Below are 17193 nucleotides of genomic sequence, written 5' to 3' on the forward strand. Positions count from 1 at the left end.
CCTTAGTCTCCCCCACTCCTTTCTGCTCTGGGAGCCTGAGAACAGCTGTTTATATCTAAGGGGCCCAGGCCTCCAACAAAAAGATCAGGCATCCAAGCTCTACCAGGTCCCTTCGATACTTCTCTCCAGAGGAGTCTAGCTCCAGAAGAATCACTTCCCTTGTGAATCCATGTGGGTCAGATGTGGGCAAATGACAGAAGATACCCTGCCAGGTGATGCAAGACAGTACTCTCAGTCATTCGATCTGTGCGTGTTTTAATACCCCACCTGGGTATTAAAACTTGAAAGCATGTACCGACTGAAGACTTCCTTATAGTACGTGTTGGATCTGTGTACACAGGAACCTTGCAATACAAACTCCTAGGACTTTACTCTCCTACCACTAAAAACCTTCATTTCCATGTTACTTCAAGTACAGCCTGCTATTTCCTATCAAAAGATATTTAGAACAATTCTAGTGAGATGATGTCAGTGGCTCTAGCATATACAGAGTGAATATTTATTTGGTTGAATTGAGCCAACCCAAAAGGTCTAAGAAACAAAGAAGGTCCCTAGCCCAAGATGGTGGGAGGGAAGCTGCTCTAAGCTCTGCAGTTGCTATGAACTACCTTCTCTTCCCTCCTGTCCTTAGGGCTGACCACACAGGGCAGAAGGAGGCAACCAGCAAGGAAGAATTCACTGCAGACAGAACACCTATATGATCTAGAGTAGGAAGGCCCACCGTCACAGCCTTGAGGGATGGTAGTAACATTGACAAGATCTGGCCTGGGTGCATCACTCACCCTGGAGTGGAGACAAATGAACCTCAGCTTAGAATTCTCTTAACTCCTATTCTCCTATCAGCTCATTTGAATACAAAAGAAATACGAAAAGATAAGATCTGCAAATGGCCCTGAGGTATTAAAATTCACTGAGTAGTCTGATCACTGATAAACTTACACCAGAAGTTTCTGAATCCCCAAATCATTTCCATATTGAACTTTCTACATCCCTCTTAATTCTGGGTTAATTTACAATTTACCCAGATACCCTTGCTGGACAGAAGCACCACTAGCCCAGAGCCCAGAATGGAATGAAACCTGACCCAGGTCTAGAGCGTGTGTCCTCAGTAGGAAAGTGAGCACTGGTGACTCAAAAGTCTCCACACCCTTCACAGCCAGCTCAGCCTTGGAGTTCGCCTCAACCCCCTGAAAAACAAAACAAAGCAAAACAAAAAACCTGCCTCTAGGACCAAAGCTGAGGGGAGTTGGTCCCATGGCCCACGCCACCAGTGAGGCTGGGTCATGTGCCAGCCCCGGTGAGTCCTCTGCCTGGGATCACTCCTGGGGAACACTGGAGGAATCCTAGTCTCCTGACCCAGGAAAGGCGAAGATAGCCACTGACCCCTGACTAGCTTTCATAAGATGACAGGGTTGGGTTTTGTTTTTATTGCTGACCAGCCAAGATACAGGCTCGATCAGCCATGGCACACTCAGGTCTACTCCTCAACCCGAGAGAATCTGAGGGCAGAAGGTCAAGGTACTGTTGCTTCATTTCCTAGGAAAAATGCAATTCTACTTGTATCTACCACTCTTTTCCTAGACTTGAACAAGCTGGTGCTTTAGTCATATGGTTGTGGGGATAGCACAGGTAAATATGTTCACAGTTAATGTTCCATATTAGTGTGGAGTTCTGCATTCAACATTTGCACAAAAATTCCTTGAAATAACTTTAGAGAATGGTAAGATGCCCTACTTCCTTCCACTTGGGGAAGCTAACCATGGCAGCATGGAGACTGGAGTGAGGTGAGGAAGGAGGGAAGAACAGAGTTAAATGGGTGACTACCCTTTCGAAGTCAAACTCAGTAAGAACCACAGCTTAAGCTAGTTGATTAACACCCAATATACATGTACAAATCTTAAGGACCTATTTTCCTAAGAGTTTACATGATTTGGGACTTGCCTGAGGAATATAAAACAAGGGAAAGAACGTCTAAGGCAGTAGGAAAAAAACCACTTTCATTTACAAAGGGAAAGCAGATGCTCCTGGAGACATCTGAATACTAGGAATCCAATTCCAGGTGGGACCTTTGCAAAACCAGAGTGGCCACTTAGGAGGAAGAGGTGGTTCCACAGCAGGGGCCACTGTGCAGAGAGACAACAAGGGCTCTGGCAGGATACAGGACCCCAGGACCTGCACCTGCTCCACGGCCCACCTCTCCACATTTACAAAGCCAGCAGCCGATCGATGCTAAGGACTGACCACTGCACACCAAGATCTGGACTATTCGATGGCCTTTCTCTGCCTGACTCCCACTTACTTTATAGACAAGAATTGCATAGACTTTCTAAGCCAAAATCATTCTCCTGCTGCCTGGAGAAGTAATGAGCTGGCATTTCTCCATCACCCCGAAGTTAGTTTCCAGAAGGAAAGTGGGGCCTGGAAGAGAAATCTGGTTGCTCAGACACTGAGTGTTCTTTGAAAGGTCTTGAGCTTTCCCCAAAGCAGATGTAACGAGAGCCAAACGTTAGCCTTCATTCCTTCAGGGGTCAGACAGGAATTACTTCGAATCCCCTGTTCTTATAAAACAGTGAAAAATCAAAAAGGTAAAGAGTAGTTTATAGAAAATAAATACAAACTTGGGACACTAAAATTTTGTCATCTGGGAGCCCCAACCGCAAAGCCACCCCTGCCCACTCCTTTATAGAGAAGACTTTTCAAAACACCAGCACACTGAGCAGATAAGACAATACTGAGAAGCCATCTGTTTCTCCCTGAAGTCAAAGAGGCAGCAGCTGCAATCCTTTATCCATTGCCCGGGCTTTCACCGAGCTTTAGGATTCATAAAGGAACAGCGGGGATCTGAAAAAGATCCGACATGTTAACTCCGATTCCAGGGGCTCCTACAGTAGCAAGGTACCCCAAGATGGACTGTGTGGAGAAACAGATTGACCAGGAGAGGCTGACAGGCCAAGATCCCGAAGGCCAGAGGAACCACAGCCTGGCAGGCCGGGCTCCGCCAGACCACAGAGAAGGCCAGTGCTGTCCCGGCCGAGCGTGGTGTGGTTGTTGGGGAGAAGCCCCTCCCTCCGCAGGGCCCGGGCTCAATTTCATTACAGGGAACTCTCATTTCTGCTCACTACAGATAACCCGAGTTTCTGCATCACCCTGGGGTTTGTGCCCAGCTAGATGCATCTTAAGAAACTTAGGTTTTAACTTGAACGGATCTGTTTATTAAAAGGAGCACTCGTGATGCCAAGTCCCACGAACATCCAGCTGCACGGCGAGGGCTCCATCCCAAGGTGGCAGGTTGGGTGCCAGCAGCAGGCCACTCAGCCCCCTTAGGGGGCACCCTCGTGACTCTCTACCATGAGGTAAAAGCCAGTACTTCCCTCAGTAAGGGGCATGGCACCTTCTGAGGACGACACTCCAGGAATAACATCCTCCAGGAAATACCAAGCATGCATATGACACGCGAGCCACCAAGCTGCTCATCAGAAGGCAAGCCCAGCATGTCGCCGGCGGTCCCCAAGCACAGGTCCCACCCCCACAGAGCCAGCCTGTGTGGCATGTTGCTCCCTTGAGGAGGGAGAAGAAAACTGCTTAGCCCTGGGCTTCCCTTCACTCAGTGGGGCCCAGCGGAGAAAGCGCTGTCTCCTTGGCTAGTGTAGATGTGGCACAGACTGACAATTCCGCACGAAAACTGTGGTCAGTATGAATTCATTTCAGTGTACGAATGTTGCCAACGAGATGCACAAATGCCTTGGGCTAACACTTAAAACACAGGTGAGATAGTTATGAATTCACTCAAGTAATATCTCCTGACATTAATTTCACTACACGTGATGAATTTGGTATTAAAACAAGACAGACACACATGAAATGGCCACAACACACATTTGGTTTCTGAATCCCTGTTTGGGGCCGAACTGACCCTGGCTGTACAGACAGCCTCTGGCATGGGCTGCATCTGAGGCGGGAGGCACAGAGGTCCTTGGGCGGGGGACACAGCCACGGCTGGGCCCCACGGGCCCAGGGACGGAGGGGAAGAGGGACAGACAGCTGGCTCTCTGGCAGGAGGGGCAGGGGCTGGCAGTCCCCAAAGTCCCCTCCTTCCAGCACATGGGTCTAGAAATGCCGCCTCAGCCCGGGCACAGAGCCCAGCCGGAAGGCCCAGCTCCTTTTCTAACAATCACACGCGTCCCAGTGGGAAGGGGAGGCGCTTGAACCCCACACCACGTGTTTACTCCAAAGCCCCGTGGAAGATTTCCGTTTGGCATCTGTGTAGCAGCATCGTGGGTTAACCAGAGCGAGACGGGGAGGTGGGCGACACGCTCTGCAAGCTGGGGCGCTGGAGCCGGCGGAGATGCCAGGAGCGCTGGGGTGAAGTCACCTTGCCTCTTGCCAATGATAAACCACGGGGTTAAAATTCATTAACATTCATTTTGGTGATAAAAATTCCTTAGAGTGGGAGCAAAAATCACATTCCAAGCAAATGTTAAACCTTTCTGAGGGAAAGGGACACAGTTAAACATTAACTTAAAACAACACTGAGCTTGGAGAGGCGACTGCAGGTCCCATGCGGGCTCCACCCCGCGGTGCCACGCACTTGGCGGGTCCGCGTTAACTCGGTTTTCTTCATTCTCCCTTCAAGTTCGACAGCAACACCCGCTGAGGCACAGAGGCAGGGTGCCCCTCCCCGGGGAGGCCAAGGAAGGCGACTGGAGGGACAAGTCCATCCTATTAGGTCTCATCGTGGGGTCATAGCAGAGTTCAGGCAGGACGACTTAGAACTCTGCAAAAGACACTTTTTAAAAAACATGATTTCGTGAAAAAAATAAATCCCAACAATTTCCAACTTCTTGCAAATCAAGGAAGGAGGAGGGTGAATAATAATAAAAGGTACAGCTGAAAAAAATAAACATGATTCTATTTGGGCGGAAGTTCATCTCCAAAATCTCGAAAGCCACACCCTAGCTGTCAACGTCCCAGCTCTAGTCTCCATTCCTGCCCTCACTCTGCTGCTTCCAGGAAGGGGACAAAGTCTTTGGTCTCAGGATGTTGCGGGATGCAGCATGGCACACAAGCTCACACTAATGGGATTCATGGTCAGACGGAGGCTGGGCAGAGCGGCCTGGCCCGGGGCCACGGGAACAGGAGGGCTGAGGGCGGTGGGGGGCCGTGCCCTAGATGGCGCCTTCGTTGTGCAGGCTGTGATTGGCCTTGTTGTGTGTCACACAGTTCTGTTCATTGAGCAGGTTGGCCGTCTCGTCTGGCAACCCGTCGTGCAGCTCCGTAAGAGTCAATTCAATTTTAGTGTTTTCACTGTCTGAAGACTGAGGAGTTTTGTCCATCCGGGATGCCATCAAGGCATTTTGGTATTGCTGTCTCGAGATCTGGGGCCAGAAGATGGTACAGAAAACAAACCAAGACAAAGCTTATTTTTAGGTTCTCTTGTCTGAACATTGTATGACATGTTAAGTTCCCCAAAAGGACCCTAGTAGTTTCTCTAAGAGAAAGTCATCCTTGCGTATAAATTGATCCACTTTCTAAAGTTCAAGTTGACTCTGGTGAATAAGTCAGTTTTTACTGACATAAGCCATTTCCAAATTTTGTCTCAAAATTTCAGAGACTAGAAAATAGAGATGGGCTTTCTCAGCTAAAGCTGGCTCTGTCTCCAAAAGATATCTTTATTTCAGACTAAGAACAGCACCCTGTCTCCAGCACAGAAGTGGAGGGTTCTTCCCGCCCCATCCTGGCCAGTCTTCTGAGTCTCTGACCTCAGCCCTTTCGGGCCCAACCAGAGTCACTAGAGTCTTGAGTGCATGAATATTTGTTGAAAAAAGTTTATTCTTTTTTTTTCCTGCTCTCCAGCTCTACCTTCCCCGAAAAAACCAGATCTGATTTGGCAACTCATTTGATAGAGCCAAAGAGATAAATGTTTTTTCTAAGCTGCCTTTTCCTTGGGCACAGTAGCTGGAGGAAGGGCACCCACAAAATGACAAAAGGGAGCTCAGGAGAGGGGCTGGGGAGTTGACCTCACACTGCCAGGTCTGGCCAAGCAGCTCACTGCTCTTACCTTGACAAACTGGAGATCAGAGAGGGCGCGCACCGAGTAGTCTGGGATGTAGACTTGGAGGAATGAAGAATTGAGCTGATTATTGCTGCTCCCCAACGTCGGTGTGATTGCGTCAATCCGGTCACTTCGACTGAGAGAGTCCGAGTGGTTCAAGCCACATGGGCGAGGAGGTGACTTGTTTTCACCTGGCAAAGGATTAAAAAAAAAAAAACCCAACCACCTTTCAAGTGAGGTAGATATAACCAATAAAGGCAGCTTTCTATTTTCCAAAGAATAAAAAAGTATCAGCTGCTCAGCCCCGTTCATGGGAACAAACACAGTCCTCCCCAAGTCTCCAACAGCACAGATGCTGTGGCTGCACGCCTACGCCAGGGGCATCGCAGGTGCTGTGAAACGCACACGCCACGGGCAGCGAGGCCCAAGCACAGAAACTACTTGATACAAAACATGGGCTATGAAAAGGCGGCACTTCATTATTTTGTCAGAAGCAAAAGCAAAGGGCTCTTGAGAATATTCATAAATCGGTATGTGTTTTAAAGGGATCCAAATAGCTCTGTTTGCTCAGACCTCACCTCCCAGCCAAACCTATTATCTCCATCTCTGACTCCAATAAAAGCCCCACTAGGCAACGCAAGGTTGTCTCGGGATTTCAAGAACACTAGGAGAAACCAAACCCTTAAAAGGTGAAAGTGAAAAGAAGTCCAGGTGAGTCTAAGAGATGCTGCTTTTAAGGGCAAGTTCACTATAGCTTCTAATATACATTTTCTTTAAAATATTAACTGGGTGACCACACTGGACAGGTCCTGAATTGCATCATGCCACAGGATTAGAGGGGACCAATGCTCCATCTGATGGCTGACTCCTCTTTGCAATATGTCCCTGACAGATGCTCCCACAGAGGAGCTGGCATGCAGCTGGTCCCACCCTGCAACTGTTGGAAAGTCTATCATCATTCCCATCAAAAGCTGCCTCCCCAACTTCAAATGACAGTTTCCCTCCACTGTATGAAGCTCTGAGTAACTTTCATTCCTGCTACCTGAAACGGCTCTTGAAAGTTCAAAGATACTTATGTTCTCCTTGAGTCTATTCTCCAAGCTGAACACTTCGACCATCCTTCACCCAGTATGTTTTACTGCCCCTCACCCCATCCTGACCACGTCTGAGACTGATACCCAGAACATAAGAAGTACCAAGGAACATCAAGTGACGAGTTCGCATTCTGCTAACATTTTCATGTCATAACTTTCCCCACGATTTTCATGTCATGAAACCAATTTTCCACTGTTAGGTCAAAATTAAACTCAGAGCAGCAGTTACTCTAGTTGCTTCCACTTAGCTTCTAAGAGAACAAGGCAAATTAATAATTTAACAGATGTTTCTCTGTTTAGCAGAATGGAACCTTGATCAGATATTCCAACTTTGCGAAGCTTCAGATTCCCTACCTGTAAAAGGCAGATAATAGTACCCACCTCATGAGGTCTGATGAGGATCAAAATGAGGTATATAGTGCTTAGTGAGCGTCTAAACCCAACAAATCTCCAATAAATGAGCCTGGTTAACACTATTATGTTATTTTCTGTTAGTTCCCTCCCAGACCTCCCCACCATGCGCCCACCCTCATGATCAAGCCTTTCCATGCTTGTGATTACTTCACCCAGACTGACAGACCCAATAGTTCTTTAAACAAAGGGTCCCATTATATCCCTGGGCTAATTCAGCCTGAAATCACATCGTCATTTCTATAGATACCTTCAAAATGGTGTTATAAAAATGAAACATTTAAAGGGCACTTTGCTTATTGATCAGACCCTATGCATTGGCAGAGAGATATCTGAGGCCTGACGCAGTACTTCTGAGTCTCCTGTTAGTTTCCTTTGAAGAGAAGTACAGGGTAATTTCTCTGCTTCCAACCTAGTACCTCGACTACAGTCAGCTGCCTTTCAACCCACTGCCTGTTTGTGAGATGGGCCCTCTCCTATGCCAGGAAGCCACCACTGGGCGTCACAGCCACAGCCTGCAGATGCAGCCGCTGTTTTCTAGGACTCCTTCTGCAGCTTGACAGGCACTCAGCATAATTAGCCTTTCATGACCATACAATGAGATGTATGAATATTCACTCAAGAAGAATAAAGACTTTATTTAAGTTGCCGCTCTACGGTTCAGGTCATGTTTTGTTGCCAAATTTATGTGCCAAAATTTTAGACAATAATTATGAAAACAACTTTCAATTTTAATTCCTCCATGCTCTTGCAGAACTGTTTTCTTTCTGCTTTTTGTCTTGGCTTATTTAATTCATCTTACTAAGAACCCTTTCTTTTTGCTAGTAAACTAGAAAGATACAATAAAAAAAATTCCTAGCCTTCTTCCTAACCACAAGGCACCTTGTGGAATACACTGGAAATCACTGGCTTAGCTCAACCCCCATCTATTATCGTAATGCCAGCATCCCGGGAGGTCTGGACCCGCAAAATGGATTTTTCTATTACGGGATCAGATGGGGCGGGCAGAGCTAAGAAATCTTTACATTTTACAGGAAATGTAAAATACAAACAACATTTCCATGAGTTTCATCCAAAAGTCACTCTACTTCAGCCTCTGTGACATTTTAAATAGATGGCACATGCCAGCAAATAACGTGAGGAGAAAAAACACAAACATATATACATATGCATAAATATATATTTATGTGCATACATATGTATGTGTGCGCATACATGTGTGTATATATGTAGAGTCTGCCAGCTGGTTTGATTCTAACAGCTTTATGAGTAATATCTTACCCCAAACACCCCAAACTTTTTAAAAGCAAAGATTTGAGGGAACATTAATTTCTAAGACAAGTATTGCTTCCTTTACCAAATATCAGCATTTTAGAGTTTTGCTGAAACTGGATTACGAAATGTAAATTTCATTGGTCAGCTTAAAAAGTATAAGCTGTATGGAAGAAAATAAATATAGAAAAGTTGTACCACTAAATAGGAAAACCCAGCAGTTTTAATTAAAGAAAGATTAAACTATTGCCTTTGTTTTTAGCAGCTGGACGCGTTAGCCAGGCACAACCAAGCTCTCCTGCGGGGCCATAACTGGCAGCTCATTAGGGATGTGCACAGCACTAATTTCAAAGCAAAGACAGGGAGACAGGAGGAGCGGGGCCACCTGGCCCCCAGAGGGTGGCCCATTCACATGGTGCTGGAAGGAGGACACGGGAATGCCTTAGGCCTCTCTGCAGGTGGGGTACTTTCCTGGTTTACCAAGAAAAGTCCACAGTCCTTCAGGCTTTTAGCTGCATGTCTTCTGTAGAAGCATCCTCAGGTTTTGAGGCCGTTGGGACCTCTGCAAGCTCCACACACCATGACTTTGCTGAGGTCAGAGAAAGAAGCAAAAGCAGCTCCCTTCTGCTCCCCTGAAAATCCAAGGTCAGCAGTGTAGGTGGGACAGGCAGGGAGCACTGATGGTCCAGGTCAGAATCATTCTCCCTTTCCATGTTTCATCACTGTTCATGCTCCAAGACTCCCTTCCAGCCTCCTAAACTCTCTGCATCTGTTGTGGGTGTATACTTTCCTGGATAGCTCACTATTAGGTCATAGAAATGTGGAGTTTCAGAGTTAAAAAAAAAAAAATTTTGAAAATGACCTTGACCAAATAAAGGGAGCGGACCTGGCCAGCCAGGCTTTTGTGGGGTCAAGGGAGGCAATCAGAAGAATTATGAAAAGGAAACATGCAGAATTACCTGGAGAACCTGCTGCTAACAACTCTGTTCTGCTGACAACAAAGGTACGAGACAGGGACAAAGGAACTGAAAAATGGAGAAAAATAGGGTGAGACCAAATGAAAAGGCAAGAAAGGAGATCTCTGTAATCAGGGGATAGGACTGGATACCTGTTCTGCCAACTGAACTACTAACATGAGCCCTTAATTCCAGAAATGCAAAAGCCTGCATGATGTTATATAAACAAAAAAGAACACACACTGCTTTCCAGGAAGAGAAATGCAGGGAGGCTGAAGTCAGGAGAAATCCTATTCACATGCTTTTTTACGATCTCAGAAATCTCTTAAGCCATTAATACCCAATTGGGTTATAGCTCAAAACGTGCTCTTCTTAAGGACTTAAATCACAAATAGCTGCACAAAAGGGGAGCTCGATTAAGAAGGGGCCCAGGAGCACAGCCCAAGGCGCCTGTGCCAGCACCCGCCAGCACCCTTCTACTCATTCATCGCACAGCCCACAGCATCCCCATCTGTAGCAAGAAATTAGTCATTCAATTCATTTACATTCTTAATTAGTCTGATTGTCATTCTGACCAAATACTTTGAATTGCTTTGGAATACTACGGAATTTCAAAGTATCAGAGGAAAGAAAATAAAGACAGTCGTACACAGATTTCCTGGGAATGGCAGACCAAAGCCATCTTCTTTGCTGCTCACTCAGACGGGGAGCCTAGCTCCATGTGATTGAAAAGTCCAGTCAACACTGCCCTGACCTGGTAGGAGTCATATTTTCTGGGCAATTTTTTTTTTAAATTGAGGTATAATTGACATATAACTGGGTAGGTCTTGATAATGGATTACTGTAGGATTTCTTCTAGGCAATCAACATTAATAAATAAAAATATTACCTTGAAATCACTGTACTAATTGCATCTCTCAATGAACATACAGAATCCCAAATCCTAAATGTAAAGTCAAGTAAAATACTGGACTTTGTAATACGATGCTATTAATGAAATCCCCTTCCTCCTGGCATTTCCAAGCTAGGAAAAGCAGCTCCACAAGCTTTCTATGTTAAAGGCTTGCTCTTCAACAACTTTCTGAATGAGACTTAACCTTATATGAATCCACAGCTCAGTATAAACCAAGCTAATACTTGGGCTTCAAGAACCAGTAATCAATAAAAATGTACAACTCACTCTTCCAGCTTTCTTTTCAAAGCCACCTTATAAATCTGATTCTGCTGACCTGGGGTCATTTGAGATTGGTGGCAAACAACCCCAACACCGAACTGTCACACCAACATTTATTTCCTCTTGTGCTTTAGAGATTACAAGGCACCGGGGAAGTGTCATCACATTCTATTCCTACAATCACATGAGGCAATCTTGTTATATCCTTTTAATAATGAGGAAGCCAAAGGCCTTTCTCAAAGTCAGGCAACCCATATATGATGGAAGTGAGGCTGTAACCTGGGTCTTCTTGGCCTGGTTAAGAATCTCTGTCTTCTCACAAGCAGTAAAAACAGAAGGTCACCTTCAAGTTTACAGCAGACACCGACTAATTAAGGGGGGTTAGACAGGCCTGTGTTCAAACTGGGTGTTAGTCAGCAGTTGAGAATGGGGACACTGGCCCCTTTTACTCAAAAACCTGCCCTAGGATAGTGAGAAGATACCCCTGGGGCAGGGGGTGTTTGGAAATGTGAGTGAATTCTCGACATTTACCTGGCTTTCTAACTGTAGACATTGTGTAGTACAGTAAATGTGGACCGACGTCACAGAAACAGACTTGTCTGGAGATGTCCACTCCCCTTTTGAGACTGGTTTTCAGAAGTGACAATGTTTTTTTAGGACAGGTTATTTTTAAATTTCAGGGTTTGTAAAAGTTATTTCCTAGGAAGGCATGTCATTTGGTATTTTGGCCACAAGGTGGCACTCCAGCACCTCTTCACCAGGATGCCCCTGTTCCAGCCTGGGTGAGGTAGCAAGGGCACACACACCACCAAGCAAGCAATGCCAAGAGTGGCCATTCGAGTCCTATCCCAGAGGCAAGCCAGGTGTCTGTGCCCATGTTCCTACTAGGACACTGCCTGCTAGCATCTTGTGCTCAGAGTACTTAGTCGACAGCCCATGGCACACCCACCCCTAGCTGGCTGACTCTACTGGGCAGCTCTCTAGATAAGAAGAGCTGACTAGAGGTAATCACTAGATATTAACAATCCCATTCATCATCAGGAAAATGCAAACTTAAAAACCTCTGGAATAGTTAACGTTGAAAAAACTGAACAATATCAAGTGGTGGATACAGAGCAACTGGAACCCTCATCAGGACAGGCACGAGTGGAACCGCTATGGCCACTGTGGAAAACCGCTGGGCAGTAGCTACTAGAGCTGAAATACCATCGTACCTGGTGACCCTACAATTCCACCCATACGTACAGGCCCAACAGAAACGCACACATGTTCACCAGGAGACAGGTACAAGAGTGTACACAGCCAAACGATCCGCCATAGCCCCATACGGGAAACTACCCCAGTGTCCAACAGCAGCAAAAAGAATGCATCGCTGCACCTGCACGTGATGGAACTCTACACGGCGAAAGAAATAAAGCAGAAGCACACAAGACCATACAGATGAATGTGACGAGGACAACACTGGGTGAAAGAAGCCAGACTCAACATAATACATCGTGTGTAATTCCATTTACATAAAATTCGAAAACGGGCAAAATCAGTCTACGCTCAGAAGTCAAGACAGTGGTGACTTCTGGGAGATAACGTCTGAGAGAGCCCACTGTGCGGGTTCCCAGGGGTTCAGGTGTCTGTCTCTGATCCGGGTGCTGGTTAGCATGGGCGTGTTCAGTTTGTGAAAATTCACGGAGGTAAAAAACTTATGCTTTCTGCAGGGTTTTTTTTTTTTTGGTATATATGATATACTTCAATAAAAAGTTCAAGAAGTAAATAAAGAGAACCCTGGCAGGGACCGAGAGAAAGACGACAGTGGAAGGGCACTGCTTCCGAAAGCACAGCTCTGCCCTAGGAGGCGAAGGGAACTCACCTGGAGAGGCTGTCAGGGCCATTACACCATAGTAAGAAAAAGCACTGGCTTCAAACTTCATACCTTCTTTCCCAGCTTCTACTTCCACTTTCCCCTGTGAAAAGACAAGCGGAGCATTTTCAGTCCAAGTACGCGATTCTATATGCAAACCCCAGGCAAGAACTGGTCCTTCTTCAGATTTTGTCTAAATTCTTTTCCCAACAATCCCAAGGAAGTAAAGCCTCAGATAATCTTTCCCAGTTAGACGGGAGGGTTAATTCATCTTAAATATGGAAACTGGATTTGGCTGGAGATGCAGAGATGACAATAAAAGTGTGACGTTTAATTTCTGTGAATCCACTTAATGTTTTCCCAGCATCCTTAGTTCATGGATTCTTCAGGAGCCCTCCCAGGAATAAAAAGGTGATGCCCCGGTTCCATGAGTGGGACAACACTGGGACGGTTACCCAAGCTGTCTTGCAGGAGCCCAAGTTGGAGCAGAGTCAGGTTCAAGGGTCAACATGGTTTGTGGCCATGGAACAGAGAAAATTAAACTGGCCCCCAGGGGTGGAACTCTTGTCTAACACGGTCCCTTAACCAACTGAGCAGACATCTCGCAGACCAATCCCTTGTCATCCAGACTCCCAAGTCACTGCAACACCCTGGTACTTTCACCTTAAGAAAGTCTCCTTCCATCAGGACAAAACCTCTCCTGGTTTTCCCTTTCCTTCCTTTTCTCTAACTTGTCTACAACTTCTTCACTCTGATCAGTTCCTCTGGGACAGACTGACCATGCCTTACTCACCCCTCTAGCCTTAGAGTCCACCATAATCCCTTTGTGGGAGATGCTCAATATGCATTTTCTGGGCTATTAAAATACCCTAATAAGTGAGCTGCATGTCTAGATTTCTGAGCCAAGGGTCAGAAGGACTCTTGTTCATATTACTGCTAATTGCCTCTTCAGTCAAAGAAACCTTTATGCATCCTTTATAACAGGCAAACAAAAAAAAAATAAGCTACCATTTACTAAAGAGGGACTGTGCTAACAATTCACAGTGCTTTTATTAATTCGTTTAATGCTCACAATTCTATGAAGCAGACACAATTATCCCCCTCTTCTAAATCAGGACTGGGGATGGGGCTCAGAAAGATTATCAAACTGAAGAACAAGCTCTTAACCGAAATGCTACACTAGGCTACCCACTAAAGCAAACTCTATTATTTTGATCACTCGCTATTATTCTATACTAAATTCCCAATTACGGAAGACCTTTCTCAAATCGCTTCTTCAGAAAATTACCTGTTGTCTCTCTTTAAGGTTTTTCTTCACTCAGTGGATCTATTAGTTTTACCAATCCCCAACCAATTCTCTTGCTGTAAGAAAGAAACTGAAAACTTCACCCGTAATATAAAATCTACCTGCAAATAGATGCTGAAAACCTGACCACGCAGAGTCCTAAAGCAGACGCTGTGAGGAGACAGGCCTTGCCCTCCAAAAGCTTATGGTCCAGCAGGTTAGGGGAAACACATGAAAATCAACGATACAAAGCAGTAAAGTTCTACGTGAGGGAACAGACAATAAGAATATAAGGAATTCGGAGGAAAAAAATTACTTCCCATTCTTACATAAAGACAATTTTATACAGGAAGGAAACCTCTAAGGAGGAGTAGGATTTGACTGAGCCAAGAGAAGAGAACACGGTGAAGAAAGGCCTGAGGTACAGGTCTGCACAGGAAAGATGGGCAAGATGGGTTTGGACAGTGGTTTGCTGAGATTAGACTATGGAGCTCCTTAAATGAAGGCTAATGAGGTCAGGTTCTTGAGCTCAGGAATATGGCTTCAGGAAGATAAAGCCTACACTTACACTAGAGTGGTAACCACAGGATTGGAAAAAGATCGCGGCGGATAAGGAATCAACAAAGTTTGGTGAAACCATCAGGGAGAAAGATGCGCAAGGGAGAGAGCGGGAGTCAGTAACCACGATGGAAGTTTGCTCTGAGTGACCTGAAAAATGAGGACCCCTCGAGCAGAGATGGAAAAGGTGGGTTGATCACTGGTGGGGCCAAGAGGAGAGGACAAATTTCCTTTAAGAACAAGGCCTATTGAAGAGTCCATCAAAAAGGCCAAACTGAAGAACAAAGGTCAGGAGAAAGGTCAGAACTGGAGATGGAGATCTGCGAGTAGATAAGACAAAGTGAAAAGAGGGAAGGACCAAACTGCACGCAGCCCATGAACAAGAGTAGGAGGGAAAACAGAAACCAGTGAGACCGAAGAAAAACAGACTAAAGTAGAAGTGGACAGCTGTGTCACCATAGCAACGAGGAGAGGGAAGAACCTCGGGAACGAAGGGATGGTCAGACCACTGAGGAGGGAGTCACCGGTGGCCGGAAGGAGCATTTTCCTGAAGAAACCAGACAGCAGAGGGGAAAGCAGAGCAGGAAGGAGAAAGCACAGGCAGCAGGTCTTCAAGGAGAGAAAGAGAATCAAGTGAGGAGGGAACTGGGGTCAAATGACGGCTGTTTAGGGCTAGGGAATCCAGTGGGCACGTGAAAGCAGCGAGAGAACAAAGTGTGGAGGGAGAAGAGGTGGTAACTAAGAGAGCAAAAGCCAAAGGCTGGCAGCGAAGAATGGGATGCAGGGGAAAGAGACTGACCTCAGAGGGGGCAGAGTCCCATTAGAGGAGGGGAAGAGGAGGACGGTAGGGACACACTATGCAGAGATGGTGAACAATAAGAACAGAAGTGCCTGATGGTATAAATCTTCTCAACTACGCATCCATTTCTTCATGAGCTGATCCTTGAATTTGTATTACACAGTATAATAGTATGTATAATGCTATTTGAAAATGTCTGTCTGTAGTTGTAAACTCAAAAGTGGCTACAGGACCATCTCATAACTTCAATTTCTATGCAGAAAATCAGGAGGAAAGATCAAATGCAATAATAGAGCCTCATGATGACTTCCATCTTTATGAGCTCTAGTTGACCTGGATCATTTGTTGTACAAGGTATAGCGCCTCTTGTGTCCTGTGTCCCTGCGAATTGTGTCAGTTCACAATTCTTTTGTGATCAACTGTCAGAACCAGCAGGGCGACACAACAGTCACTCCCCCAAAAAGATGGGGACTAACAACATCTGGTCTACCTCTCGGAAAGGACAGTTCCTGAGGCAGGACTCATGATTTCCATGCTCCGAACCTCTGCCTAGTAAATTCAAAGGCAGAGATTCCCTTGCTGTACACTTGGGGTTTAAAACAAACAAAAACAAATAAACAAACAAACAAACTGATGTCTGGCTCCCTCTCCCAAGCATTCTGGTGTAACTAGCATGGGGTGCAACCTGGCAGCAGGGTTTTAATAAAGCTCTCCGGGCGGTGCTAGCAGACAGCAAAGTTTGGGGTCATGGCTTTAAGGCTCTGTTTGTGAACAACGGTCCACCTCTGGCACCCCTGTGTACCCTGGCCTCTCAAGAAGTGCCCCTCAAGTCACAGGGGCTGTGAGTCTGCTAATTCAATAAGGACAGCTGCACAAAGAGTCAAAGTTCTAGACCTTCGCCATTTCAGCTGATCCCTCTTCTGCATGAGACAGGCGCCCAGGCAGGGAACGATCAGCTTCTTTCCTTCTGGAGTCTACCTGGTCTAGAGGCATCGAGCCATAAGGCAGATATACCAGGTCATTGGTTCCTAGATCTGTGCATGCCAAGAACTAGTAAAATGCACCTCCATCCTCAATGCTGGAGACAGAGAGAAGGTTGCTAAATTTTTAGTTCATAAAATATATATTTTTAAAAACAGCTATCTGCTGTTACTATCACGTCATAAAAGATCAGACATTTTAACCCCAAAAGTATAACTTCAGGATAACAGAGAGGTCTCTATTCTGAATACACATAACTTTATGAAGAACTCACTCTGTCTTTTATTTTTCTTATTTTGCCTCAAACCGGTGAAAAGTTTGTCAAGTATCACCAATGAGGAACCAATGACTAGATTAACTTTACTTCATTTATAAAATTGCAGATTAAAGGATCCCCGTGGTTCTTTCAGTTCTAACATTCTATGATTCTATAATTCTAAAACCACCCTGCCCTATGTCACTCTCTACAGAAGTGAAACTTTACTGGCAGGCCAGTCTTAGAAACATCCAGTAAATGTCTTATTCATTTGTGTGTCAATGGCTCCAAAAGTGAGCATTTCAAATAACCCTACCAGTACACAATTAGGTCCGCCCATGACGAAATGGCTTGCTTGGCTCAAAATCAATCAGGCATCTTCTTAGATAATGGCTTTTTCCATATAAGGAAGGCACTGCATATCAATTTTACTTTTGAAACATCCACAAGTTTACTTTACTCCAGCATATCACCAAAAAAATTGGGACGGGGCACACTCC

General features: G+C 45.6%; 1 protein-coding gene across 3 annotated transcripts in view; it reads right to left on the minus strand.

Moving 5' to 3' along the window:
* Positions 1–3680: 3680 nt before the first annotated feature.
* The window catches only part of CNNM2 (cyclin and CBS domain divalent metal cation transport mediator 2), a 125929-nt gene continuing 112416 nt past the window's right edge, over positions 3681–17193 (minus strand). Inside the window, exons 5-8 of one of the 3 annotated variants that reach the window (XM_011385810.2) lie at positions 12824–12917; positions 9789–9854; positions 6059–6243; positions 3681–5375 (exon numbers count right to left, since the gene is read on the minus strand). In XM_011385810.2, coding sequence (XP_011384112.1) covers positions 5166–5375; positions 6059–6243; positions 9789–9854; positions 12824–12917 — 555 coding nt within the window. In that variant the 3' untranslated portion in view covers positions 3681–5165. Of the gene's footprint in view, positions 5376–6058; positions 6244–9098; positions 9462–9788; positions 9855–12823; positions 12918–17193 lie in introns of those variants that run through there. The other 2 variants (XM_011385811.2, XM_023526299.1) reach the window with 2 other exon arrangements.

The sequence above is a fragment of the Pteropus vampyrus genome, unplaced genomic scaffold (assembly GCF_000151845.1).
Source record: "Pteropus vampyrus isolate Shadow unplaced genomic scaffold, Pvam_2.0 Scaffold816, whole genome shotgun sequence".
NCBI classification, from domain to species: domain Eukaryota; kingdom Metazoa; phylum Chordata; class Mammalia; order Chiroptera; family Pteropodidae; genus Pteropus; species Pteropus vampyrus.